At 46.8% G+C, this 27,751-nt stretch overlaps 1 protein-coding gene across 10 annotated transcripts in view; it reads left to right on the forward strand.

Annotated features, from left to right (window-relative positions):
- The window catches only part of LOC139059331 (carbohydrate sulfotransferase 4-like), a 47,458-nt gene extending 20,749 nt beyond the window's left edge, over positions 1-26,709 (forward strand). The window contains exons 2-6 of one of the 10 annotated variants that reach the window (XM_070537597.1): positions 4,598-4,723; positions 9,951-10,061; positions 21,959-22,058; positions 22,386-22,921; positions 25,661-26,707. In XM_070537597.1, the coding sequence (XP_070393698.1) occupies positions 21,968-22,058; positions 22,386-22,921; positions 25,661-26,179 (1,146 nt within the window). In that variant the 5' untranslated portion in view covers positions 4,598-4,723; positions 9,951-10,061; positions 21,959-21,967 and the 3' untranslated portion in view covers positions 26,180-26,707. The other 9 variants (XM_070537604.1, XM_070537595.1, XM_070537599.1 and 6 more) reach the window with 9 other exon arrangements.
- The last annotated feature ends 1,042 nt before the right edge of the window (positions 26,710-27,751 follow it).

A 27,751-nucleotide genomic window follows, 5' to 3' on the forward strand; every position in this document is an offset into this window, starting at 1 on the left:
AAGGCGCTTTGACAGATAAGTAGAACAATCGGCAAAAAGTCTCCAACCAGTGAAGAGGTCACTATCATAGGCAACCGCATGTGAGATGTCGGTAACACAAAATTTCAGTCGGCTGCACAGGAGTGACAAATTTGGCAATATGGCGTGTCTAGACATTACTTCAATGCTAATCACAGTAACGCTGACATTGAACACGCCTTAATTCCTACGTACGTTCTGTCGACACACCAGCCTACGCCCGTAATGTTCCGGCGAAGTACGAAGCGTTCTTTTATATATGCCCGCTCAGCCGCAGTCTCCGGGAAAGCCAGCCACCGCTTATGCACTGCCGAATCGATAAGCGCGTCAGACACATCTCTGACACAGCGGCTAAGAGCAGTTTGATGACGTCCAATGTAACGCTCGGCGTCGACGCTTCCCGGAAAACTCCCAGTCCCGTAGAAACAGAGGGCGCAGAGGACTTGTTTTTCGACGGTGAGCCAATGAAGCCCGGCACGCAGTCTCCACAGACGAATCTTCGCCTAGCTCGTCACACATCCAGCCCATTGATGTCTCCGACAGGCGTAAATGACACTGAAACTTCGCGTCGATCATGTACGTGAACGGGTCGAGACGGTCATACTGATGCTTGCTGCCGCTGGATGCAATGACACAGGCTGCTGCAGCCGCCGCCATGTTCCCGAGTTGAACTCGGAGGGGGTTTCCCGATGTACGAGTTTAGCACGAGTTCGCCTGTCAATCAAAACCAGAGGTCACGCCCCGCGCGAGGCACGTAATTCTTGTGCACCGAGTCACCATGGTTGGCCACGCCCAAATTATTCTTCGGCAACAGCGACGTGGTGCCGAGCTGAGGGGCATCAACAATTTTGACCGCCGACATAAAAACATGCACAACGCACTGTTATCGGTGATGTAGTGAGCACCGCTACCAAAAACAAAGCGTTGACTGTCGCTGGCTTATGCATATTTCTCGGGCTGAGATGACCCCACAACACGGTTTCCTTGTCTGAATTGCGGCGACGTAGCGCACAGTAAATAATCATCGGCACATAACTGTAGCTGGTTGCAAATCGTCGATGCGCCGAGGGGGACGACGATGCTGAGGAGTGCGCATCGCAGCAGTCGTTTGAGATGGCTGCACTGTCGCCGGTGATGTATCGGAGCCACAGCGTCGTAAACAAAATCAGCGTCCGAGAATCGCTCGCTTTCCTAGACACAGTGCAATGGCATTTCTTCATCACAAGCACTGCGCACTCAGCAGTTCCAACACCTTCCTCCGTTCGAAGTCTCATTTCATAACTGCACATAAGAGCCCTGACCTGCCAAAATGCTATTGCTGTGGTGTTGTTACGATATCCATCTGCGATTGCTGCAGGCTCCAGCAAAGGTAGTCTGCAGGCACCCTGGAGTCCACAACACACTCAAATAATGCGTGCATGCGCTCAGAAGCACCTCAACTGGGCCAGCGATGACAAGCGATGAATTGCGTCGCTGGGAAGCATGCACTTCTTCGCAATGCATCGCAGAGGCGTCGCGCACAAAGATAAACTGGCACATTTTCACTGAACTACGACACTACGGGCCCTAAATAAGGTACCGCCATTTTGTAGCGACAGCCGTTGCTCCCGTATCTATGACTAGTGTGTTGTTTTTAGTTGGTAAAGTGGGGGCCTTAATAACCTAGTGAAGCGCCTGCGATGAACAGCCGTGCCCGGCGTTGCGATTCAATTCCCCTAATAGACAAGCAGTGGTCATAATTGACTTTATTGAGAATAGCACTGCAGCGCCTCTAGGTGGCATATCCCCCTATGAACTCCTTCATGCGTGCGACCCTCTTAAATGCATACAGTTACTATACTAACTCTAGCGGACAAGCTACCCATGGGGCCCATGGATTGAAATCGGCAACCCCAAGAGCGCCACCATGTTGCTACGCGCCGAGGTTGCCAGTTCCTGAGATGCTTGCTATACTTAGTTACAGCAGTCAGCTTTAATCTGGCATCCGTAGCAGCGTAGGAGCATGGCGTCTCGCTCGTTGTGTGGTGATGTGTGTGCGTGCAGCCGTGTGTTTGGGGCGTTATAAGTTGGTTTTTATTCTATGTGGCGGATGGTGTGGGTGTGGTCCAAGTTGGCCGTGCAGGTGGCAGTCCTGTAACCACAGGATGATCCTGTTGAAGTTACCGGCGGTATGCCGTTTTCAGTGGTCACGCCTTTTGCAGGAGTGTCACTCGATGAGGTTATGAGTTACGAGCTGTGGTCATAGTCCTCGTTTGTGTTCCGTAATTCTCTTCGCATGGGTGCGGTATGTTGCAGAAGCTACTGTCGCGATCTGTCATCGCGACGATAGAGTGTTCTTTTTTATTTTACATTATTACAACTACTGATCCAGCTGTAGCGCATATGTGACCCACAAACGGAAATCTCGGGAGAGCACCTTAGATTATTATAAAGCAGGTGGCGCAGGAACTCCAGGGCACCCAAGGGACAGTGGGGGGATCAAAGCTCGAAGCAGAACGCAGAACGGTACGTAGGTGGCGGCTACCGAGGCAGGTGTGTGCCAAGGAGCGTTCGCACGGACAGCTCATCTGGCACGCGCAGCGGAGCCTCGCAAGGTCGAGTTACTTTAAAGGCACCCGCGCCCATGATCTTTCTTTTGCCTCGGTGTTGTGAGCAGGATTAAGCAGAATAATAAGGAGGGCAGGGCATCCGGTGCAGTCGCAAATGCGAGTCATGGCGAATGTAGCTCGCGTCGCCGGGCGTGTCTAGTAATATCACAGTTAGTTGTATGAACTTTATGCATACTACGCTTTGTTACAGTACCTCAAAGGAACTGGGCTAGACGGCGTTGCAGGTACGTGTTTTCGCACCGCCCTAATCATGTACCCCCCTACAAACACACAAACACACACACAGACACACACACACGCACGCACGCACACACACACACACACACACACACACACCCTTCCACATACACATACCCCCTTTCCATGACGTCTTTACCAGTTCAAGTTGTCAATAACTGCCATAGCAATTACTGTAATAAACACAATTCCACGATCGGATTGTTTACCTTTATTTTTTATTGTAACACTGAGAGCTACATAGAACCTTATTTTGTATATGTGAGAGAAGTATGGGCCTTTTGCGCGTGTGAATATCACAAGCTTAATCCAATGTTCAATACGGAGACAAAGCAGCTGCTACAACATGAACTGCATTGAGGGCCATAGAACACATGCGCAATTAAAGGTGCAAAATATAGAGGGAAGCTTCAAATACTCTCTGTAGCACTGCAAAGTATAACATATGTTGTACGTGTACTCTAAATGTTCAAAAAAAGCAATAGATCAATGTCCCATTTGCCTTCAAGTTTAAATTATCAAGTTCAAGTTTACTGAAGTTTATTGTGAGCATATGTACAACAGGAATCTGCTGACACACCTGCAGTCAAGGTGGCTGTTCAAGATCTTCTGGCTGCCTCAGTGTAAGAAAAAGAAAGAAATTGGGTGAATGTCGACACCACTCCCACTGCTTCTTGCCTCTGACCTGCACGTGCCCACACGGTATCTTTGTTCGGGGAGTCTGAACATATGAGCTGGCGAGGTGAGGCGTAGGAGTCATCCGAGAGAAAGAGTATCGTTTACATCGAAAAGTGGCTGTTGGCATTGCCTGTCGCTTTCCCTCAAATGTTTCCTTGGTGACTAGGTTGACACCCGCAGTCAAGGTGGCTGTTCGAGGTGTGCTGGCTGCCTAAATGTCAGGAAAAGAAATTACATAAATGTCAATACCAGTGCTATTGCTTCTTGCCTCTTATCTGCATTTGCCTCCACGGCCTCTTGGCTTGCGGAGTCTGCATGATGGAGCTGCTGTGGCTAGGCGTAGGCATTTTCTAAGCAAAAAGAAAAGGCCAGTCAAATGGGGAATTATGGAAATAAATGCAGTTCTTATGTCTGCTTCTTGCACTCTTTTTGCCTACAATTTTTCAGACATAGTGTCCAGAAGCCCTGCGACAGCGCGGCCGCCTTGTGCGACCAGATGCGATCAGACTTGGATGCATTCGGGGAGCTCACCCGTCGACTGTCGGTAAACAGAACGTACCAGATACGTTTCAAAGACCTCACAGCAGACCCCCTAAACGTGACGATGCGCGTGTTCGGGAGCCTAGGTCTAAACTATGCACCAACCGTGTCGAAATACATTGAAACCCACACGGCAGCAGCTGCAGCAGCGGAAATGAGGAACTCTCATTCGACGAAGAGAAACTCGAAAGCGGTTGCGCACATGCGGAAGCGGAAGTTGTCAATGCAAAAGATACGGGAAACAGAAACGACGTGCAGTGATGTCCTTCACAGGCTTGGTTACAAGAGCGTGCCGAAACAAGCGAAATGTGCAAAAGCCTAGCGAAACAGCGCTGATTTCGCCACCCCAAACTTTTGATACATTCGCCACGCTGTGCTTGAAATACCAACGAATGTGTATTCTAATAATTCAACCACAATGTGCAAGCCTAAACTTTGGCTACGTCCTCTAGCTAGTGGTGATGGCGTCTGTGCAAGAGTGATCAAAGTGCTAAGTGAAAAATGTCTCTTCGCAGTATAATAAAAGTCGAAGAGGCTACGCTTTGATCTGTACAGCGTTCGACGTACACTCCAGGGACTGCCGCACAATTAGATCCAAGGCATGTGTAAAATGAGCAGTGATGCGCCATCGACACGCTAAGGTAAGCATTACATCAGCACAGATAAACCAGTTTCTTTTGATCCGAACGATAAAAAAAGCTCACATCCAGGCACTTGTTTTCGGCGACCAGCTACGCGGTTAAGTGAACCCTAGCAGCAAAAAGATCTGAGCAATAATTTTGTAATTAACTAAAATTTGCTACTCAACGTTTTTTTTGCTAACTTAGGGCACCTGTTCTAATTAAAGGTAGAAGCCGAGGAGAATTAACGTAATGTCTGCTGAGCAGATATCTTTAGGCTAGCACTACTTTCGAGATATGTGAGCTTAAAATGTCTTGCTATGAAACCGGCGTCCCATTTCAGAGTTTCCCAAAAGTGTGCCTCTAATATTTCGGGAGGATCGTAACTGATACTTCGAGGCATTTTTGAGGATATTTCGGAGATAAATATCCCGAAAGTCCTCGTATTTCTGTTGAGCCCACGTAAGCTTTAATTTCGCCCTTATGTGTGCCCTGAGGTTAGTTAATAGAAGTTGTATGATTAGCACACTCAGTCATGAGAGAAAATTGCCTCAAGGTACTTCTCACTGCTAATGACCCTTAGCCACATAGTACGTCTGAAAAAATAGGAGGGGACTATGTATGGTAATTTTTTACAGGAAAATATTCTCTATAAAAAGAAACACCTGACGTAAGCGGCCTGCGTGACGTAGGGCTGGGAGAATGTTCGGCACCTGTAGCAACAGCGGCACCAACTGTCGGGTTATTTTCCGGGAGTGCTATAGGCTCAATAAGTGTGTTTTTACATTATAATAAATAGTGGTGTGTGTGTGTATGTATGTGTGTGTGTGTGTGTGTTCGTGTGTGTGTGTTTGTTTGTGTGTGTGTGTTTTAGGCTTTGGTTCTCGTTATTTGTCGATGGAAGGTGGTTAACAGTAAGGCCTTGTACTCTCGACGGCGCATCACTGGGTGTATCTCGCCGTACTAATCCCTTATGCCACGTTTATATTTGTTAATATCTTCTTCCGAATGTGGTTGCTGACACCTGGCTCTGGCCTTGCAAACTATCCCATTATAAACCGTGTGGACGTGCAAACTATCTCGGTTAGTTTGGATGCAAGAAGAGGAATAGCCTCGACGGGGCAAGAAATTCTAAATAAAATGTATAGGTTGATGTAAACCTTACAAAACCGCATTGAAAAAAGATGGCTGTAATTGCGAAATAGTGCGGACTCGATAAGCCAGAAGACGAACTGATCTTGCGAATTAAGTGAAAGCCGTACATTGGATGGAGACGGTGAGCGGAGTTTTTGCTGAGCAGACTCGGGCTGAGAACTATGTGTCATCACGAGCTTCGGGAAATGACAATAAATAGGCATCTGTATTTCATTTGAAAGGGTGCGAAATTCATTTCGGAAATAATCAGTGTACACTTCTCCAAGGGGACTCCCCCCACTAGCTTTTCAAAAAATCTGAGGCGATTTCTTAGGTTATGTAAGTTCCCAATTAATATTCTTGCGTAAGCCTGTCCATTTCCTTTTGCATTGGTCACTCAATATGTATAGAATTTTAAGCTTAGTTCTTGCTTTTTTCTACAAGCTAGGCTTTGGTACTAGTGTTAGCTAAACTTGTTTAAGCTGGAATAATTTATAAGACATTTTTTCCTCCACTGCTTCCCTCTGTATTGTTTGATTTTGGGCGTATGATACATAAGTATGAAATAAATGACAAAGTTAGCTAACTCGCGTTGTCATCTGTGCATTGCCTTGACATTGGCTGCACACCAAGATGCGGAGGAATGAATGTTGGCACTTAGCGGAATATCTACGATTATCAATTTATCTCGAGGGTAGGAGTGATATGCCGTGACAATTCGGCGATGATTAACTTCGATGAAGTTGCTCACTACATCTCATTCGCAGCTTTCTCCGCGGCTGCGTGCTCCCTCAGCGCGGGAAGGAGAACTTGTCTAATAATACTGAAATAATGATATTATAATAATAATATTTCAATATAATAATATTGAGATAATACTGATCAATTCTGGCAAATCATCAATGCTACACCTCTTCTACTTATATCACTCCGTGATGACCTGAACTTCCCTGTACGCAACGAGGACGTCGCTGAACCATAAAATTCGACTTTTTGATCTGTATTTGCTAAGAAACCTTTAAGCGCCCTCCGAATTTATCCTCCGCTCTGAACACTATGTGACCCCTGGCATCGAATTTGAAGCTAAAAGCGTAATAAAGATGATTGAGTATCTGAAACTAACGTTGGCTGGAATCATCTCCACCAATGTAGAAATACTAAAGAGCAACAATGTGCTTTCGGGTGTTGTTCTATATACCACTTTTCAACAGACCCTTGCGGCCGCCATTCTGCATCACGACTGGAATGTTGGCAAAGGCATTCCTGTGCAGAAATGGAGCCCCACGTCATAGTGCGAAACCTACTTCCCTGTGTACATTCCCAGTGTTAGTTGGAGTGTAACGGAAGATATAATTTATTCACATGTCACGACGTTTTTACTATCTCTAATCATTTTAGCCGAGCCAACAACAAAAAATGGTGGTGTTTTACGTGCCAAAAACCCTTAAATTTATTATGAGCCAAGCGGGGTGGGGGGCTTCGGAACAATTTGGAGCACCTGCGGTTCTTTAACGTGCACCTATATCTAAGTACAAGAGTGTTTCGCATTTTGTGCCTATCGAAATGCGGCTGCCGTGGTCAGGATTGAGTCCCGCGACATCTTGCTTAGCAACCTAACACCCCAGCCAACACGCGTTCCTTACCCCTCTAGCCTAATTCAGTAGTAATGTCAGCTCCATGATTCATATTAACGTACCATAACTGTCGGCGCACTCATTTGAGTGCGTCCACGGGTACGTTGCTCATTTTTATGTGACTTCTTTACTAATCGATAACATTTCATCTTAGCGAACTACCGTGCTCCTCGTAATACTCTGATTGTCCCAGGCGCGCCCCAAAGCACAGTTATGGGTCCTCTACATTTTCTAATTTATACAAATGATCTTCAAGATCACATATTAATTTATTCGCCGACGACTGCAGTTTTACCAAAGGATGAATACCAACAACGATACCACAGTGGTGCAAAGTGATCTTCGTCTCATCGAACACTGGTGTGACAGGTGGTTGAAATTCCTTAACACAAAGGAAACTGCGCTCATTTAATTCTATCATAGCCATCGTATTCCGCATCATGCTTATACCGTTTGCGGTTCACGAATATCCTCCTTGCCCTCATGTATATATCTTGGCCTGTGCTTGTCTTATTAACGGACGTTGCGATCACAAATAATTAGCATTACGAATAATGCTAATTGCACCCTTGATAATTTGCAGGATAACTTGCGTCAAATCCCATCCTCTGAAAAATATACTTACTTACCAAATGCTCCTACGATCGAAGCTCTATTACGCCTGCGTCATTTGGAACCCCAACGAGATCAACCTTACAAACATATTGGAATCAACACAATATTGCGCTACATTGCTATATTAAAGCGAACGCTTTACGTGGCTCATCCGTTGCCGGGTGTCCCGTGTTGTAAAAAAATTGACCACCTGGCGTTGTGACATCAAAATTCAATGGGACCAAAATTAATGGTAATCGAACCCATGTCCATTCGTGGGAGTCGAACCGACGATCTTTGGTGTTAATTGAGGAAAAGTTAATTCAGGCACTCGAAAAGATGACCAATGGTGGGACTCAAACCCACGACTTTAAGTGATCATTTAGGCAAAGTTAATTACGGCACTTGAACCCGCGGCCATTAATTGGAGTCTAACCGAAGAACATTGGTGACAACTTAGGCAAAGGTAAGGGACTGGAGCGCACGACCACTGGTTGCAGTCTGAGCGACATTTGGTGCTAAGGCGAAATTAACTAAGGCTCTTGAACCAACGACCTTTGGTGGGAGCCGAACCAGCGACCTTTCGTGTTGATTACGGAGAAGTTACCTAAGACACTCGAACCAGTGACTATTGGTGGGGCTCGCCCCTGGAAAAATTAGTGTTACGGCAATGTTAAGGTATTATAACACACGACTATTGGGCAAGAACATTCTAAACGCTAATCGACACACGTTGAGCAGGACCTCCGACCATTCGCGGGCCATGAAACTGATTTATTCACCACTTTCTTCGTGGCCGAGCTTAGACCACGTCGGCGGCTACAGCACTTCGGCGAATGAGCACGACGCCAAGGCAGCGATGCCAGCGGGGTCTAAGTTTGAAGAAGAGCTCATGGTGGATGCGACATGTCTGCATTTGCACCTGAGAAGAAGCTAAAACCGTTTCACGTGTACTTATTTGTAGACGCAGCCGAACCAGCGCTGAGCTAACCTATCGCGAGTTCGAGGAAGGCAGCAATAGCGAGGCGACACTTCGGCTTTATTCATCATTGCAATGACCCTGCAAGAGAAGAGTAGTCATTGTGGCGTGTCACGGTGACGAGACGATAATGGGATTGTGGGATGTTTTTAAACGGCTTATATGCGCAGTATCGCGATTGGTACCCCGTAAGTCGTCGAAAGGTGTCCAGGGCTCTACAATTTAACGGAAATTTATCGCCGGCGTTGCCATAGCGGCTCGGTAAAGAGACAGAAGCTTAGTCGAACGACGTGGATCATGCGACGGAATTTCACAAACAAATGAGGGAGCCAATACGAAATTTTGTAATTCTCTAGCTATCCTTACATGAGTAGCACTAGTGAGCTTGGCCGTAAGGCTCAATGCCCACGCGGTGGGAAATATGTGAAGGGCAAGGTAGTGGTCTTAGCGCACCGGTCTCGCGTTAGGGAGTCAATTTGTGTGGACGGCATGGGATCCAAGCGTGGGTATACTTGCGGTCGCACCTGTACATGCCGCGCCAGTAAACGCTATGACGTAGCTTTGCGCAGTTGATTCCTCAGCACAGCTGCGTGCTCACTCCATGGCTCTCCATGAAAAGCAGCGCAAATGTCAGAGCGCTTGTGATGGGTTATTAGGAAAAACCACTTGCGACCAAATGTTGACACTTCGATGGCGGTATAGCACTGCAGTGGGGCAGAAGATAAAGAGAAAATATCCACGGATCCCTCCGCAGCTGTGAACGCATAGAGCATACGTTGAGCGCTTAGCCAGCGGCTTACTGGTTAGAGAGACACAGATTCAGGTGAGAGCGCAGAGCGAGAACGGCATCTGCGTGAGAATGCTTGCGCCCAGATCTGTACTCGTCTTAGACGCCATACTTTTGCAGTCGAGTTTCTCAGCGGCCAAGGCACCCCGAGGAGGTTTTGCATTGACAACAGCGAGCAAGGAGTGTGGTGGTCCGTAACGACATAAAACGACGGTAACGGGACGACCATAAAGTTAGGCTCAGAACTTCACAAATGCCCAGACGATGATCAAGCAGTATTTCTCGAATTTTCGGTTGTTTTTCTGGTCCATTGTGAGGGTCTGAATTTTGTAACTGACACCATACATGTCATGGCCCAATTTTCACGGCAAAAGCACAGCGTCAAGGCCTACGCCACTGGCGTTCATGAACATCCGTAGGTGCCCTCGCATCCTATTGGCGGTGTACTTGAGATGGCGGCAGGTGGCGTAGTGTCTAGAATGCGTAATTACATTACACTCAGGAGACTAGGCGAATGTTTCGGTGCCCGTGATGAAAACCTCCGACAAAGGCGTAATAATGGCAGCGGACTTGTGGACAAAGCAACGAAACTAGTGTATTAGATAATGAAACTCCAGAGGAGTCTCAGTGATAATATTTCGGGGAATTGGTCGACAGCTCGATATATCGGAGGTTGGGGAATACACTGTCGCTGGGCACAACTGTGCACATTTCAGGAACATTTGCACCCTCTCCGTGGTTACGCTGTATAAAAAAACAGTTGCCAAGGAACGTGAAAACTGGTCAACCGTTGGATGACGTCTTTTCATAGAACCACAAGTAACCGTTATGATGGTTCTCGGTCTTTAGATTGTGTGCTTCTTCTACTTTAATATAATTTAGAACATCCTTGTGGCCAGGAGAATCAAAACTGACTACATGGCAACAAGCCTGACTAAACGGCACTCCGTGATTTTGAAATACACAGTTGCTTTCTGTGACTGGTGGTTGAGAGTGCTACAATCTTCAACGGCATTTTATCACCCTATGCGTATAATCAGAGCTCCCTCATTGTACAAACCTCAGTAGTAACGCGTTGTTTCACATCGTTCTGCAATACATTTGTAGTGCTCTATGCATCAGGAGTAGCAGTATGGTTGGTTTCTGTATATTTGTTTCAGCTGTATTTCGCTGTTCCTCCTTAGTGACTACCGCCAACACGAATGTGGCCTCTCTTCTCCTCCAGAATTTGTCTGTTTTGGCCGCAACCAGAGTTTGTAGCAAAGCCTCTTTCTAAGAGAAATACATCTATTACGGCGTAGGCAAGTTTCTACATATTCCTCCCTCTCCTGTACTCACTCTCCTCTTTCTTGTCGTACTTCCGGTACATTGTTATCGAGATGTGTTTCGTTTTTTCTAAACTTCCTTTGTAGCCGCCATCAAGAACCGCATATTTGTTCCATGTGGACTCTACAATTGTTCATGTCATAAGCATTGCAGAATATTCGTGAGAAACTGATATTTTGTCGCTGTAGTCGTAAATATCAGTTGCAGCGTCGTGAACAAACTAGTTTTATTCTGGCGCGTTTCCTAGAGGTAAATTCTGCTTCCACTGCCACCAGATCGAGTACTTTTTCTAAGAAATTTGAAAGGACTGGGGGGTGGACATTTCCTGAATATATGGTTGCGCTTTTCTTTTTGGAAACAAAGTTCAAAGTTGTTTTCTTTTTTGATGCGCGTAATCGGAGGTGCTTGTTTACTTGACACCTATTATTCCACAACCGTTTTTCTTTTTTTGTTTTCAGAGATGATATCATTCCTTCAATTCTCAAGCTAAGTTGAACTTTGGCGCTTATAAGAACTGCTTCGTAGTTCAAGGCACTGCACATTTCCTCGTGTGACAACTCCAGCTTGATCACGTTTTCTACTTGAATGTGAGGTCACAGTAAAATGCCTATGTTTTAGAGCAATCGCCTCTGTAAGCCACACAGCTTTCCGAGAGGTTAACTTCTAAAGGATGTCATGGATGTCGGATATAAACGAAATAACCTCTGTCGCTCTGCGGTGGCCTAAATTACTGAATATTGTGTCCATTAATTTATCTAAATATATTAAGGCAGTTTTCCTAGTCTCTAAAGCTGGTCGCCTTACTCTGCTCCTCTGGCGGCCATTTTTTTCAAGAAATTATGCCTTATGCGGACAACATCAGTCCCTCTCCACATAAGTATGAGGCTCGGAGCAGGAGCTATGGCGCTTGAATGTAACCGGTGGCTTGACGAACTAACCGACTGAGCTACCTTCCCGGGCAACATTGAAGGGTCACGAGTTCAAATCACATGCTGTGTTCCTTTTTTTCCCCTGTTTCTTTTTTTTCTTTCCTTTTAATGTATTTTCCTTAATTTTATCACTGTACGGGCACCCCCCTAAAAAAATTATATATCCTCAATTATGTGTGGCCACATATGTGCACGTCGTAAATACCAGGTTCTCTTGCCGAATGCCATCCATGCGGTTTAACCGAGCTCAGATTGGTCCACCTTGACTGATCAAATAGGGCACCACTGTAGGTTAAATGAGGCGTACAACTCCTGCGGGACCCGCCGTGGTTGCTCAGTGGTCATGGTGTTTGACTGCTGAGCACGAGGTCGCGGGATCGGACCCTGGCCACGGTGGCCGCATCTCGATGGGGGCGAAATGTGAAAACACCCGTGTACTTAGAATTAGGTGCACGTTAAAGAACCCCAGGTCGTCGAAATTTTCGGAGTCCTCCACTACGGCGTGCTTCATAACCAGAAAGTGGTTTTGTCACGTAAAACCCCATAATTTAATTTTTAATTTAACTCCTGCGGGGACGGTAGAGTATCCGTCTCCAGTCCAAGAGGACCGTGATTAAAATCCCGGTGCCGCGCAATTCTCCACCGGAAAATACAAAAAAAACCTTGTGTTGAGAAAATTGCACAAACAGGCCTGGAATGCGGCTTGATCCCGGTGACCAGAACCGGTAACGCACTCTCTCACCTGAGCAGGATTGGCCACCCTGGTGCAGTACATGGCCACACACTACTATATGAATACAACAATCAAACCCCGGCCCTCAGTCCCCAGCAGCCGCGAAGCAACTGACCACGGCGGCGGTCAGATCTGTGACGCTGCAGAGGGTGCTAAGAATACCTGGCTCCGAACAGGCCGCCATTGGAATCTCAACCTGGCAACGTTTAACGTTAGAACGCTATCTAGTGAGGCGAGTCTAGCAGTGTTATTGGAGGAATTGGAGGGCAGTTAATGGGATATAATAGGGCTCAGTGAGGCTAGGAGGACAAAAGAAGCATATACAGTGCTAAAAAGCGGGCATGTACTGTGTTACCGGGGCTTAATGGAGAGACGAGAACTAGGCGTCGGATTCCTGATTAATAAGGAAATAGCTGGCAACATACAGGAATTCTATAGCATTAACGAGAGGGTGGCAGGTCTTGTTGTGAACCTAATAAGAGGTACAAATTGAAGGTGGTACAAGTCTATGCCCCTACATGCAGTCATGATGACCAGGAAGTCGAAAGCTTTTATGAAGACGTAGAATCGGCGATGGGTAAAGTCAAAACAAAATACACTATACTGATGGGCGACTTCAATGCCAGGGTAGGCAAGAAGCAGGCTGGGAACAAGTCAGTGGGGGAATATGGCATAGGCTCTAGGAATAGCAGAGGATAATTATGAGTAGAGTTTGCAGAACAGAATAATATGCGGATAAGGAATACCTTTTTCCGCAAGCGGGTTAGTCGAAAGTGGACGTGGAGGAGCCCGAATGGTGAGACTAGAAATGAAATCGACTTCATACTCTGCGCGAACCCTGGCATCATACAAGATGTAGACGTGCTCGGCAAGGTACGCTGCAGTGACCATAGGATGGTCAGAACTCGAATTAGCCTAGACTTGAGGAGGGAACGGAAGAAACTGGTACACAAGAAGCCAATCAATGAGTTAGCGGTAAGAGGGAAACTAGAGGAATTCCGGATCAAGCTACAGAACAGGTATTCGGCTTTAACTCAGGAGGAGGACCTTAGTGTTGAAGCAATGAACGACAATCTTATGGGCATCATTAAGGAGTGCGCAATAGAAGTCGGTGGTAACGCCGTTAGACAGGAAACCAGTAAGCTATCGCAGGAGACGAAAGATCTGATCAAGAAACGCCAATGTATGAAAGCCTCTAACCCTACAGCTAGAATAGAACTGGCAGAACTTTCTAAGTTAATCAACAAGCGTAAGACAGCGGATATCAGGAACTATAATATGGATAGAATTGAACAGGCTCTCAAGAACGGAGGAAGCCTAAAAACAGTCAAGAAGAAACTAGGAATAGGCAATGTGTGTGCGTGTGTGTGTGTGTGACATGTGTGCGTTAAGAGACAGAGCCGACAATATCGTTACTAATATTGATGAGATAGTTCAATTGGCTGAGGAGTTCTATAGAGATTTATACAGTACCAGTGGCACCCACGACGATAGTGGAAGAGAGAATAGCCTAGAAGAATTCGAAATCCCACAGGTAACGCCAGAAGAAGTAAAGAAAGCCTTAGGAGCTATGCAAAGGGGGAAGGCAGCTGGGGAGGATCAGGTAACAGCAGATTTGTTGAAGGATAGTGGTCAGATTGTTCTAGAGAAACTGGCCATACTGTATACGCAATGCCTCATAACCTCGAGCGTACCGGAATCTTGGAAGAACGCTAACATAATCCTAATCCATAAGAAAGGGGACGCCAAAGACTTGAAAAATTATAGACCGATCAGCTTACTGTCCGTTGCCTACAAAGTATTTACTAAGGTAATCGCAACTAAAATCAGGAACACCTTAGACTTCGGTCAACCAAAGGACCAGGCAGGGTTTGGTAAAGGCTACTCAACAGTACACCATATTCACACTATCATTCAGGTGATAAAGAAATGTGCGGAGTGTAACCAACCCTTATAAATAGCTTTCATTGATTACGAGAAAGCGTTTGATTCAGTCGAAACCTTTGCAGTCATGTAGGCATTACGGAATCAGGGTGCAGACGAGCCGTATGTAAAAATACTGAAAAATATATACAGCGGCTCCACAGCCACCGTAGGTCCTCCACAAAGAAAGCAACAAAATTTCTATAAAGAAAGGCGTCAGACAGGGAGATACGATATCTCCAATGCTATTCACAGCATGTTTACAGGAGGTATTCAGAGGCTTGGAGTGGGAAGAATTGGGGATAAAAGTTGATGGAGAATACCTTAGCAACTTGCGATTCGCTGATGATATTGCCTTGCTTAGTAACTCAGGAGACCAATTGCAATGCATGCTCACTGACCTGGAGAGGCAAAGCAGAAGGGTGGGTCTGAAAATTAATCTGCAGAAAACTAAAGTATAGTTTAACAGTCTCGGAAGAGAACAGCAGTTTACGATAGGTAGCGAAGCACTGGAAGTGGTAAGGGAATACATCTACTTAGGGCAGGTAGTGACCACGGATCCGGATCATGAGACTGAAATAACCAGAAGAGTAAAAATGGGTTGGGGTGCGTTTGGCAGACATTCTCAAATCATGAACAGCAGGTTGCCACTATCCCTCAAAAGGAAATTGTATAACAGCTGTGTTTTACCAGTACTCACATATGGGGCAGAAACCTGGAGGCTTACGAAAAGGGCTCTGCTGAAATTGAGGACGACGCAATGAGCTATGGAAAGAAGAATGATGGGTGTAACGTTAAGGGATAAGAAAAGAGCAGATTGTGTGAGGCAACAAACGCGGGTAAACGACATCTTAGTTGAAATCAAGAAAAAGAAATGGGCATGGGCCGGACATGTAATGAGGAGGGAAGATAACCGATGGTCACTAAGTGTTACGGACTGGATTCCAAGGGAAGGGAAGCGTAGCAGGGGGCGGCAGAAAGTTAGGTGGGCGGATGACATTAAGACGTTTGCAGGGACAACATGGCCAGAATTAGTACATGAACGGGGTAGTTGGAGAAGTACGGGAGAGGCATTTGCCCTGCAGTGGGCGTAATTAGGCTGATGATGATGAATTTGTTAAAAGTCTCCGAGTCACACATGTGACAAAGTACGATTTGTGCTGAATTGAAGATCCCTTCTCTAAACCAGGGACCGCAGAGTAATTATGTCACACAAACCAATTGACCTGTCAGTACCAATACGTCCACTAAAGGAAACTTCCGGTTCTTATTGAACTATGTTCTTTGGCTCCTTGTCAATGGATAAGAATAATGTGGTGAACGGAGAAGTAAACATCGTTCAGTTTTTATGCGAAGCATATTACGAGACCTCAACCCAGCTCCTCAGGCGCGGCGGTGTCGCCTTCAATGACCTTTGACCCCATGCCATACCATGTGACACCGTGACGTCACGACAGAAGAGAAACGGGGCTCCAACTCGCGCCGTCGCTCGCGGCGTCGCTCAACTCTCGCAAGATGGGCTGGGTGGGAATCGAGCCAGGGTCTCCGGAGTGTGAGACGAAGACGCTACCACTGAGCCACGAGTACGATGCTTGAAAGCGGTACAAAAGCGCCTCTAGTGAATGCGGTGTTGCCTTAGAAACGAGCTGTTTCTAACCCCCGTATGCAGAAATGCAAGTTAAGTCGAAGCCCATGCTTGACTTGATCTGAGTCACGCCTATCGGGAACGCGCCGAAGGAAACGCAGTGAGCGTCTTTGGGCACGTTAACGCCAGGCGTCATATAAATCAAGTCAAGCATGGGCTTCGACTTAAGTTGCATTTCTGCATACGGGGGTAAGGCTCAGGTGTGCGTCGCTTGCTCAGGCGCACATTTCGTTGCCGCGCCGAACGCTGCGTTGCTCGACGCTCACCGCGTCCAATGCGGGGCGCGTAGTCGCTGGCATGTCGACGGGAACGCTGTCGCGTTCCACTCTTGAAGGCGAAGCAGAGTAACGCATGAGTTGTTTCTTCGTCTAGCCGAAGCAAATATAGCCAAGCAACACCAGTTCACCAGGCTAAACAGTGGTTCAACAACTAAAATAAAGGCTAGTATGCTTCGCATCCTGGGCTTAAGCTTAGCTAAGCCACAGCCATTTTCTTTTTCACTTCGCAATCCATTCTTCCTTAATTGGTGATAGCCTATTGGTACGGAAATAGTGTAGATTTGCTACTTATCACTATTAGAACAGCCGCATGCAGCAGCGACAAATGCAAGGCACTCACATGCCTCTGCCCACTTCGTCGCTGTTGTCGTCTGAGCGACAGTGGCATCCACTTCACTGTGTCGTGGCACTACCCCCTCCCTCTGGGCGAGAGTGCCGACCCCGCTCTTGTTAGGACAGGAAAGAGAGGCCCGTCGCGTGCGGCTTAAGCCCCACAACCTGCACGACAGCAGAGCGTGGCCGCGTAGATGGCGCTGGCTCAATGACTAGCTCAATTTCCTATGTAACCTCGGTGATTTGACGCAACACGCTCTAAGGATCGTCGTACAGGATAATAATTTTTTCGAGAGACCAATATAGCGATACAGAGACCACAGTAGCACGAGAGAACCTGGGGAGTAACAAACGCTTGTGTGACGATGGTCATACCCGGCTTCTTGGGAAGCGTGGGACACTGTGAGTCGTTTATGACCGAACTAGCGAGCTGTACAGGCGCACACTATGGCATTGCGAACGAACGTACTGGATGAGCTTTGAGAAGCAGGAAGTAAAATATCGAGAGGCAGAGGAGATTTGCCTCCACAGAAGATATAAATTGGTGAGTAGCCTGTGCTACCATACTTGCACAATAGATAAGTGAAAGTAACGTACGGCAAGGTAACTTGTAACTTGCAATGTAACTTCCCAATCACGGTGGTCAGCGGAAACGTACATTTATAGCATATCGGTGAGTGTTTGGTTCAGGCGCTCTGTGGGTGCACTCGTTTGGGGGGTGATAACCAGTTGTGAGCTTGTGGCATGCAGAGCATGAACGAAGGATGTTCTCCATGACGCGAGACATAAAGTATCAGCTTTGATTGGTCATGAGCTGTCGAGCAACACCATGATGTAAGTTGATGTGAGATGATGTAAGAGCTTGTTGGCAAGACACAGGTAGTGGCCAATCGCGCAGCGTAGTCGTTCGCGACGGTGACGCACTTCTTCCCTGATGTCGAACTTGCAAGAGGCATGTCTGTAGATGTGATTTTTTTTCCATATCGAAACAAAATTGTGCGACGGCTGTGAGAGAGCCTGAACCACTCCGAAGGTCGTCGAAGGTGACACCAAGATATCGCATTCCAGCTACAACGAAACGGTGGCAACTGGGATACCGGCAGATAGCACATGGGTACCTAGTCCAGAGTTCAAAAGAGACAGGCAGGCTTTGTTTCCGCGTACGGTGACCATAGTGCGCAGGAGGACGGCAGAGTGCATCAGGACCAAATCGCGAACAGGGGAAACAGCGTATTCACCTTCGCGGAGCGGATGGGAGGGACTTATCGGGACGTACGTTGCGGCTTGTGGTGGGCTATTGAGGAACTGTACCGAATATAAGCGGCGGGGAGTGTCGGATATTCCGTGGGCGTCAAAAGGGAGTTCCAGTTGAATAACACCTTTCGAGAAGTATATAAGGACTGAGGGCGTCTAGAGAAAGTCTAGGCCGAGGACCACGTCGGGAAGACACTGCGCGAGCACGGCAAAAAAGACAGTCGTCTGATGGCCAGCGATATATACTCGGGTCACAGACATCGACGGTCTATGGCGATTGGGTAAACGTGCAGTGTGGAATGGAGGCATCGGAATCCTGTGGATCAGATCAAGGAGAAAAGCGTCGAATGTGGTCTTCAGAACGGCGTCAAGATCCAGCGCTCTTGTTTGAAGGCGATGGCCAGCGACTGTGGCATTGACGGGCAATGTGTTCAACGCGAGAGTGGTTGAAACATATGGGTAGGTCACCTGCCATCCTCCAGTCAGCCGCGTTTTGCAGTGTGGAAGGGGGACCTGGTTTTAAGTGGCATTTACAGAAGTACCTTGGGGTGCACGCTTAGACCAGGCTGCGGAATATAAACCCAGGTTTGCAAATTCATTGCGGACGACTACTTGCATGAGAGACGTGGTAGGCAAGTCCGCTGATTGAACGTCTGGAAGAACAGCCGTAGGAACTAATGCTTCTTGTTAGCGACGGACAATGCGAGTTACACCTTCCGACATTGTCATAGACTGCGTAGAGATTGGCTCGTTCTCGCATGATGATGTGGCGGCGGTGTAGGCAGCCGAAGGTACTGGTGGGTGATGCGGCGAGTCTTCGCTTGTTCAAAGCGCTGGCACATTTTAACTATGGCGTCGATACAAGCACATTTCTTGAGGTGAAGCAGAGGAAACGCGTCGTCGGCTATTCCCTTCAAACTGTGCGAAAACTTGTAAGATTCATACATATACATTGACGGCTACGTCCTGCCGAATAGTACTACTGCACCTGTCGCCTTTCCGTCAAAAGGTACCACTATCAAGTTGAAAACATCTCCCTCGACAACATTGACAGCAGCAGAACTCGCAGCGCTCCGGGTCCCACTACACTATTCTGATGATTAACCAAGTGACAAATAGCCCGAGTTTCAGCGAATCGAAGACGGCACTACAGGGTTTATTGTCACCCTTAGGACGTGGTCGGCATGAATAGTTGGTATTAGAAATCGCGTAGGCCATACACCACCCAAGAAACTATATCAATTAATTTTTCACTGCTACCAATTAACTGTGCGAATGAAACTTCTGGTTCAGGTATTGTAGGAGACAACGGCGTATCGTTCCCGCTGTCTAGGACAGATGCTGCGAAGGTGCTCCTCCTACTTCCCCACAGAAGCCCTACATTAGAGTGGAATGAATCACATTTTATGCACGTCGTTTATACATCTGGGATTCACATTTAAGAATGTGTGATGCAGCGCAAAACGGGGCAGGCGACATAAGAAAAACGAGAACAAGGGCTTACTGCCAAAAGAAACTTTATTGCCTGATGCAATGTCTTATACAGATGCCACAGAGCAAAAGCGACATGAAAAATACATATGTAAAAATAATAAAACAAAGATTGAAGAGTAAAAATTCAAAAATAGGCAATCACCGGTGAGCGGGTGGGTGTACGTGTAGTGTTTCCTGCCCCACACAAACTTTGTTCGGTATCAAAAAGAGGCAATCCTATGAAGAGAAAAAGAAAACAGTGTGAAGTCAAGCAGCGCAACCGTTACGTGGTCTGTGTGTAGGGGGTTGGGTACAGAATCCCCTTAAAATATGGCGGTTGCTACGTAGGTCACACAGGCAGGTGTCTGAAGGATCGTCTGCGTGAGCATACTAATAATGTTATGAATAGAAAGGAAGGTTTTTACCCTGCATTGCAGCGCATGTGGATGTACCCTTCTGTTTGGAAAAAAACAAAGGTAACTTCACACACAGGGACGATCGAACGTGCAACAGCGTTGAGTCGGCTAGCATGGCACGTGAAGTATTCCCATGTAAATTAATCCATCCTCGGCCTTAAGAAGGTAGTTGGCATTCTTAGGCAATGTCAGAGCGAACAGTGAGGGTGATGGCATCCTTATAATGCTCTTGTTTTCCATTTTTCGTCTTTATCGTTAATTTTATTCTTTTACATATATTATTCTTATGTCATTTTTCCTTTGTTTTAACTATGTAACACCTTGTATCCGACAATTAAATTTCATTTGGCAGTAAGCACACGTCCATCTTTTCCCTGTGTCCCCCGTGCTGCATGGCGCTGCGCCGCAAAGTCTAACTTTGCAAACCGGCTTACCCAAACCATGAACCTTCCAACCTCGAGCCTCCGACTTTCACCAAAACTTCCCCGAAGAGAGGCGACCCGCCTGTGTAGGACATGGTTGCGCGTCGCGTTTACCAATGCATACGCTTTGTGCATAAGGGATGGCCTACACTGGAGCGTGTGTTCATTGTCAATGCCCGCAGTACAGGTTGCAGAGACAATCGTTTTCCGTCACGCTGAACTAGTTGGACGACCAGCCTCTGTCACGAGAAGGAATTTTGAAACATCAACGCGACTTAACATCTCATCAGAATGCCGTGCAAACAGTAATGCGCATCCTGAGATAGATTCGCCTCTGTGAACGCCTGTGAATAGAACGCCTTTTCTGTTGCCTGTATTTCTGTTCTTTTCCCTTCTTTTTCTTTCTTAATCCTTTCTTTTTCTTCTCGCTTTTTGTCCTCTTCACAACTCCTATTTCCCCTCTCCAGTGCAGGGCAGCAAACCGGAAACGCGCCTCTGTTTAACCTCCCTGCCTTTACTTTCTCTCTCTCTCTCTCTCTCGTAAGATTCGCTCATTTTTAGTCAGCTTTTCGAAAAACACCCAGCACGACCTATATGTTAGAAACGTACGATTCAGTGGCCCTGTGCACGCGAGATCCCAAGCACTTTTTAGCGGCCTGCTGACAAACAAATGGTCGGGCGAAAACTCGGGCAGCTTCGCCATGCAAGCGTCCTAACTTGTAAGATCTTCATGCGTCTGGGGCCACATGCGTGCCCTTCTTTTCAGGAAGAATATCACGTTGACTAACATCAGCGTGGGGTCCCAGTTGCAGTGGTTGCTTACGTGCTCGTGCATGCAGATCCGGTCTTCTAAATCCAAACCGTTTGTGCCAGAACAGTTTGTGCCAGGTTCCCGTGTCTCGTGGTTAAAAATGTATAACATGAGCCTGTGGCTGCTGCGCCGTCGTCAAAACGTAGTTCATCGCAGAGCGACAAAGATGGAGTGGGCACGCAGGTGCAGGTATACCCCTTATTTCTACCAAAAAGTTGTTGCGAACTGAGCGTGTATTCACAAATTACTGCTATATGCAAGGTTACAACATCCACAAGGTGCGGTGACTGAAACAAAGCTCTCGCATGCCTCTGGCCACTTCACCGCTGTCGCCGTCGTTGGACTGAGCTTAGTAGCCCCTTCGCTGTGTCGTGGAAATATGTAATAAAAAAAAATCTGGGACTTCTTGCAACGTAAAGATAACTATTGGTGGTGACATGTGCCGGTTCGGACGATGTGGGCCTTGTCTACTTCAATACAGTTTTCGAAACAAGGCGCTAGCGACAACTTCAGAAGTACAAGCACACGATGGACAATGTGAGCCCCAGTGCCTTATGAATTGCTGTGTTTCTTTTTTTTCGTTTCAGAGCCTCAATGCGAAAGAAAACACGTTTCGCTTTACTATTAGCCAGCATATTCCTCCTGAGCTCCAGCGTATTATATACATGGAAAGTTTTCCAGCTACGTAAGTAATGCGATAACCCGGTAGATTATCACTTTATGGCGAAAACACAGCCCGATGAGTATGTTCTCATGAGTATAGTCAAAAACCACTCTACCGACTGAAAATGGATTGGACTTCTTAAGCCAAATCCCTTATCGGCTCTTTGCTAACTGACGTCTATCATATAATCACAGAAACAATAATGTGGTGAAAAAAGCCTAAGCTATGTTAATTGCAATGTCTAGAAAAAATGTAGCTGAGCATGACAACGCCATACATATTAGGTCACTGCACTCGCATCGTCCTTTTGTTTTACGTGAGATTGTAAGATTTGCTTTATTCTTTTAGCAGATTTGCCAAAAAGCAGTTTCCTCACGGAAGGTGTACGTACGACAGTATCTCCCGTTGTGGTCAACGAACATACAATGGCGTCAGCAGATACCAGTGATTCTTCTTTAGAAAGACTTCTACCCGCTGCGTTCAGAGCCGCGCTCGAAAGATATCCCGTCGTCGCTGCGGCGGATGTGAAAATAGTGATGATCGTCGCCTATTACCGGTCTGGGTCATCCTTTGTTGGCGAATTGCTGTCTTCTGCGCCAAGGACATTTTTCCACTTTGAGCCTCTTATTCCGTTCACTGTCAGCGGCAGCATACGACCAGGAAGACAGAGCCACGCCTTCCGTCTCATCGACGAGCTTGTCAGGTGCCGCTTCGAGCCGCTCTACACAGTGTGGCTGGAGAACAACCCTTACTACAAGTTCAACCACTTCCTGGCCGACGTCTGCGAAGGTGGAGAGTCTTGCTCTTCCCCAGGCCACCTCTCTGCTCTCTGTTCAAGAGCTGAAACGCAAGTTTTCAAGTTCACAAGACTGCGCGTCAGTCAGGTAAGAGTTTTCACATACCAGATGTTTATTTATTTATTTATTTATTTATTTATTTATTTATTCATTCATTTATTTACTTTTTATTTGTTGACTTCTTTATTCATTTACTTATACTATAATACCAGCCTTCGTCAGCCCTAGGCAGAATGGGCATTACAAGTGAAGTATTTCAATCAAAACCTTTAGCACAGGAAAGCATGAACAACCATAATGTCATCATTATTATCATCGGTCACCTAATCATGTCAACTGCAGAATTAAGACCTCTTCTAGCAATCCACAATTACCCCACTCTTGCATAGCTGATTCCAAGGTGTGCCAAGAAATTTTCTAGTTTCATCACCCCACTTGGTTCTGTAACCCTAATAGACCACCGTACAGATAATAGGCAACTTTACCTTCAATAGACCTGCCCTACGCGATACTTCTGACCCCCAGCTTCGTTTTTGCTCTTAAGGTCAGGGATGAGAGGGATATCGATTAAAACATTTGAAGAAGATCAAAGCAACCTCTAAAGGAGCAGTCGTAGCTTTTTGCAAGAACACGAGCTCATGTCTCGCGTCAAAATGATGGCAGTGCCCACAGATCCCCACCATCTTTTCTACTAGAATTCTCCGGCAGCTAAAATGAGCCGTTCTGTCGACTTGAGGTAATGACTTGATGAGAGGATCATGGTACGGCTTTTGGCGGCTGATGTGAACCGTCTCGCAGCCACGATAGCGTTATTCCGACGATGAGGTCACCGGTTCGACCACATAGTTCGCAGGCGCTGTAAGCTCAGTGAATCGCTATGGACCCAGATATTTCGGAGGAAGCTTTGGAGTGAGTTCTGGAGAGTGGAATGGCAGTCGAAGTCAGATAGTATAATACACGGTGAAGGTCTCTGCAAGCTGAGCGTGGTCACGACATCTTTTTTGATGCCTTCGGTATGGGTCGCGAATGAGTGAGCTAGTTGACGGCAATATTCTGCATGTAGAGCATTATCTTAAAGGCGTAAATTTAGGGACGTCTGGCAGATACGGAACTATGGTGTCAAAGTAGAGGTTGCTTCACGTCCATCGAAAAACAGAGAAATGTGACAAACACTGGGTATTCTGAGTGGTGATGTTATACCCGTACGTGACCAAACGGAGGATTTCTTCCCAACTGAAACGGTCGGATGCGTCGCACAGTGTGAGAATGTCACCGAGAATGCACTTCAACCGCACCGTTAGACCATTAGTCTATGGGTGATACGCCGCTAATGATGCAGTCTGTAGAGCCGCACGCTGCTAGTCGCTCATTAATAGCGCCATAGAGGAGGACATGGTCCAATTCCGTGAGAGTTTCTCGCGGTGGGCCCTGTTGTTGCATGAAAGGCCGTAGGTTGAGTGGGGCGACTGCCCGAGCTGTGGCGGAAGGCTGTGCCGCTGTATCACTGTATTTTTCAAGTGCTTTACTGTGAAGAGGAGTATATTATTCACATTGACATTGTTATGGCACTTTATTCTAGCTAATTCTGCGTGCTTGCAGATGTACGTTAAGGACCTCCAAAAAATTATAGTCCCGCATTTAGAAATTTATTGGTTTAAATTGTTTCCCCCGTAGTAAAGCGTACATAAATATTATCGGTGTGTTGAATGATTAAAAGCACGCTTCATGTGTCTGCTTTATGTGGAGATATTTCTTTGGCATGAAGGAGTGGTGCTTGTTCTTTGAGCAACGCTTTGGCAGCGTACCAAAAAGAGCACCAGCTGCAGGGTCCTGAGTATTTGCAGGCTATTGCAAGTCTTCCTGTCTCCCTTAAACCCTAACTTTTGCAGGAAGTTCCAGAAAGCTAAACTGGAAGTGTTTTGGGAACTGGCTGTTTAAACAACAAACGTTCATATACCCTGGGCTCCTTCAGCCGTTAAAAATACAAGAAAGGCGACGCAGTGATCCCGTCATGTCACATTAGGAGCGTTAAGTTACCAGGCAGCTGACCCCTATGTCACGCGCACGGGGATGCCTGAGGAGCGTAGCTTCACGACGATGTTAAACGACTGCGCCTGGGAACACGGACGCGCCATCTCACCAGCGTTATGTCGCTTGCGCATGCGCTATCTGTTTCTCGTGCTTCGTGAAGATGGCGCCGTTTACAACCTGCCGCAATTCTTTATCGACGATGTCGAGCTCGAGGAATTTTACGCGGAGCGACAGAGGGAGCAACAACTGTTTACCTTTGTGATGCAATGCGTTCGCACGGCTACCAGATGTACCGCACAACACGAATTCTTTCTGCTCGTTGGTGCGCCGACTGTAGTAATTCGTAGTAGTTGGAAGGAAATTATAATGATTGGAGGCGTCCAGATTTACGCACTAAACGAAATGTGCGACCCACCAGTCACGAAGAAAAGCTATTAGATTGCGCGGCAACGAGTGGTACAAGAAGAGATCATGTAGGTATTTGCACGGAACACCACTGCGAATGAGAAACCAAAAAGCGCGTATTGAAGGGGTGAAAGTGAGTGGAGGGAGGAAATACGTCTCCATGCCGGAAGCTGTAGCACGCGCGAGCTCGCGCGCACGATCTCCGAAGCTGGAGCGGTTAGTGGGCGCTCCCTCAATGCACACCGGAAGTTGCTTTCGGCCGTTAAGTACGTTAAGTTTACTTAGAGTCCGCTCTGCCGACCAGAGTGCGCTCGAGATCTTTAACTTGAGGCGCCCATTGTGAAACCTACGTTTGTTCTCGTGTAGCTTACATAACTTTATTTGTCGCAGGTGGGATCTTGGATTGAGCGTAACCCTGACATTTCGCAGTCTGTTCGCGTGGTCCACCTGGTGCGTGACCCGCGGGCCATCTACTCTTCTAGAAGAGGTCTTCGCTGGTGCACGGACTACAAGCCGTGCGACAGCGCGGCCACCTTGTGCGACCAGATGCGGTCAGACTTGGATGCATTCGAGGAGCTCACCCGTCGACTGGACATAAACAGAACGTACCAGATACGTTTTGAAGACCTCGCCGCGGACCCCCTGAACGAGACGATGCGCGTGTTCAGCAGCCTAGGTCTAAACTATGCACCATCCGTTTTGAAATACATTGAAACCCACACGGCAGCAGCTGCAGCGGAAATGAAGAACGCTCACTCGACGAAGAGAAACTCTAAAGTGGTTGCGCACATGTGGAAGCGGAAGTTGCCAATGCAAAAGATACGGGAAATAGAAACCACGTGCAGTGATGTTCTTCAAAGGCTTGGCTACGTGAGCGGGCCGACAAGCACGAAACATGTAAATGCATAACGAAAAAGCGCAGATATCACCATCCCAAACTTTTCACACGTTCGCCACGCTGTGCTTGAAATACCAATGAATGTGTATTCTAATAATTCAACCATAATCTTCAAGACAAAACGGCGACTACGTCATCTGGCCAGTGGTGATGGCCTCAGTGCAAGAGAGTGACCAAAGTGCTAAGTGCACAATGTGTCTTGGCAATGTAATAAAGCTCTGAGATGCTATACTTTGATCTGTAACGCGTTCGATGTACACTGCAGGGACGGTCGCAGAGTAACACATTAAGTATGTGCAATACGAGCAGTGATGCGCCAACGACGCACTAAGGTAAACATTGAAGATTATGGGGTTTAACGTGCCAAAAGCACTTTCTGATCATGAGGCACGCCGTAGGGGGGTTCTTTAACATGCACGTAAACGTAAGTACAAGGGTGTTTTCGCATTTTGCCCCCATTGAAATGCCACTGAGGTAACCATTGTACCAGCGCAAATAAACCAGGTGTTTCTTTTGAAAAAAAAAACTAATAAAGAGAGCTCACATCTAGGCACCTGTTTTTGCTGACACGCTACGCGGTCAGGTGGACACTAGCAGCAAAACGATCTGAGCAATAGTTTTGATAATTACCTAAAGCATGCTACTTAATTTTTTTTTTTTGGGGGGGGGGGTAATTTAGTGCACATGCTCTAATTAAAGATAGAAGCCGAAGAGAAATAACGCAATATCTGCTGAGCAAAATCTTTAGGCTAGCACTACTTTCGAGAAATGTGACTTTACCATGTGTTGTTGTAACACCGGCGTCCCATTTCAGACTTTCCCAAATGTCTGCCTCTCACATTTCTGGAGAATCGTAACTGTTACTTCGAGGCATTTTTGAGGCGATTTGGGGACAAATATCCCGAACGTCTTTGGGGGAAATATCCCGAACATCTGTTGAGCTCACGTTGAGCTGTTGAGCTCACTCCCTCTCGGCTTTAATTTCGTACTTACGTGTGCCCTGAGGTTAGTCAATAAAAGTTGTATGATTAGCACACTTTTTCATGACGGATAATCGCCGTCAAAGTACTTCTTGCTGCTAATAAGCCTCAGCCACCTAGTGCATCTGTAAAAGCAGCAGGGGCCTATGCACGATAATTTTTTTATAATAAAGTTTTCCCTCTAATAAGAAACACGTGACGTAAGCGGCCTCCATGACGCATGTTTGGGAGAATATTCGGTACCTGTATCCACAGCGATACCAACTGTCGGACTAGTCTGCGCTGTTGCTGGAGGCTTATATTTCTTGGTATTCACATTATAATAAAAAGTTCTCTCTTGTAATTGCGAAATAGTAGCGACTCGATAAGCCAGAAGACGAAGTGAACTTCCGAATTAAGTGGAAGCCGTACATTGGAAACGGTGAGCGGAGTTTTCGCTGAGGAATTTCGGGCTGACAACTATTCGTCATTTCGAGCTTCGGGAAATCACAATAAATAGGCAGTTGTATTTCATTTGAAAGGGCGCGAACTGCATTTCGGAAATAATCATTGCATACGGCTCCAAGGGGACTCCCCCTTCTAGCCTTTCACAATATCTGAGGC

This window comes from Dermacentor albipictus, chromosome 1, assembly GCF_038994185.2.
Source record: "Dermacentor albipictus isolate Rhodes 1998 colony chromosome 1, USDA_Dalb.pri_finalv2, whole genome shotgun sequence".
NCBI classification, from domain to species: Eukaryota; Metazoa; Arthropoda; class Arachnida; order Ixodida; family Ixodidae; genus Dermacentor; species Dermacentor albipictus.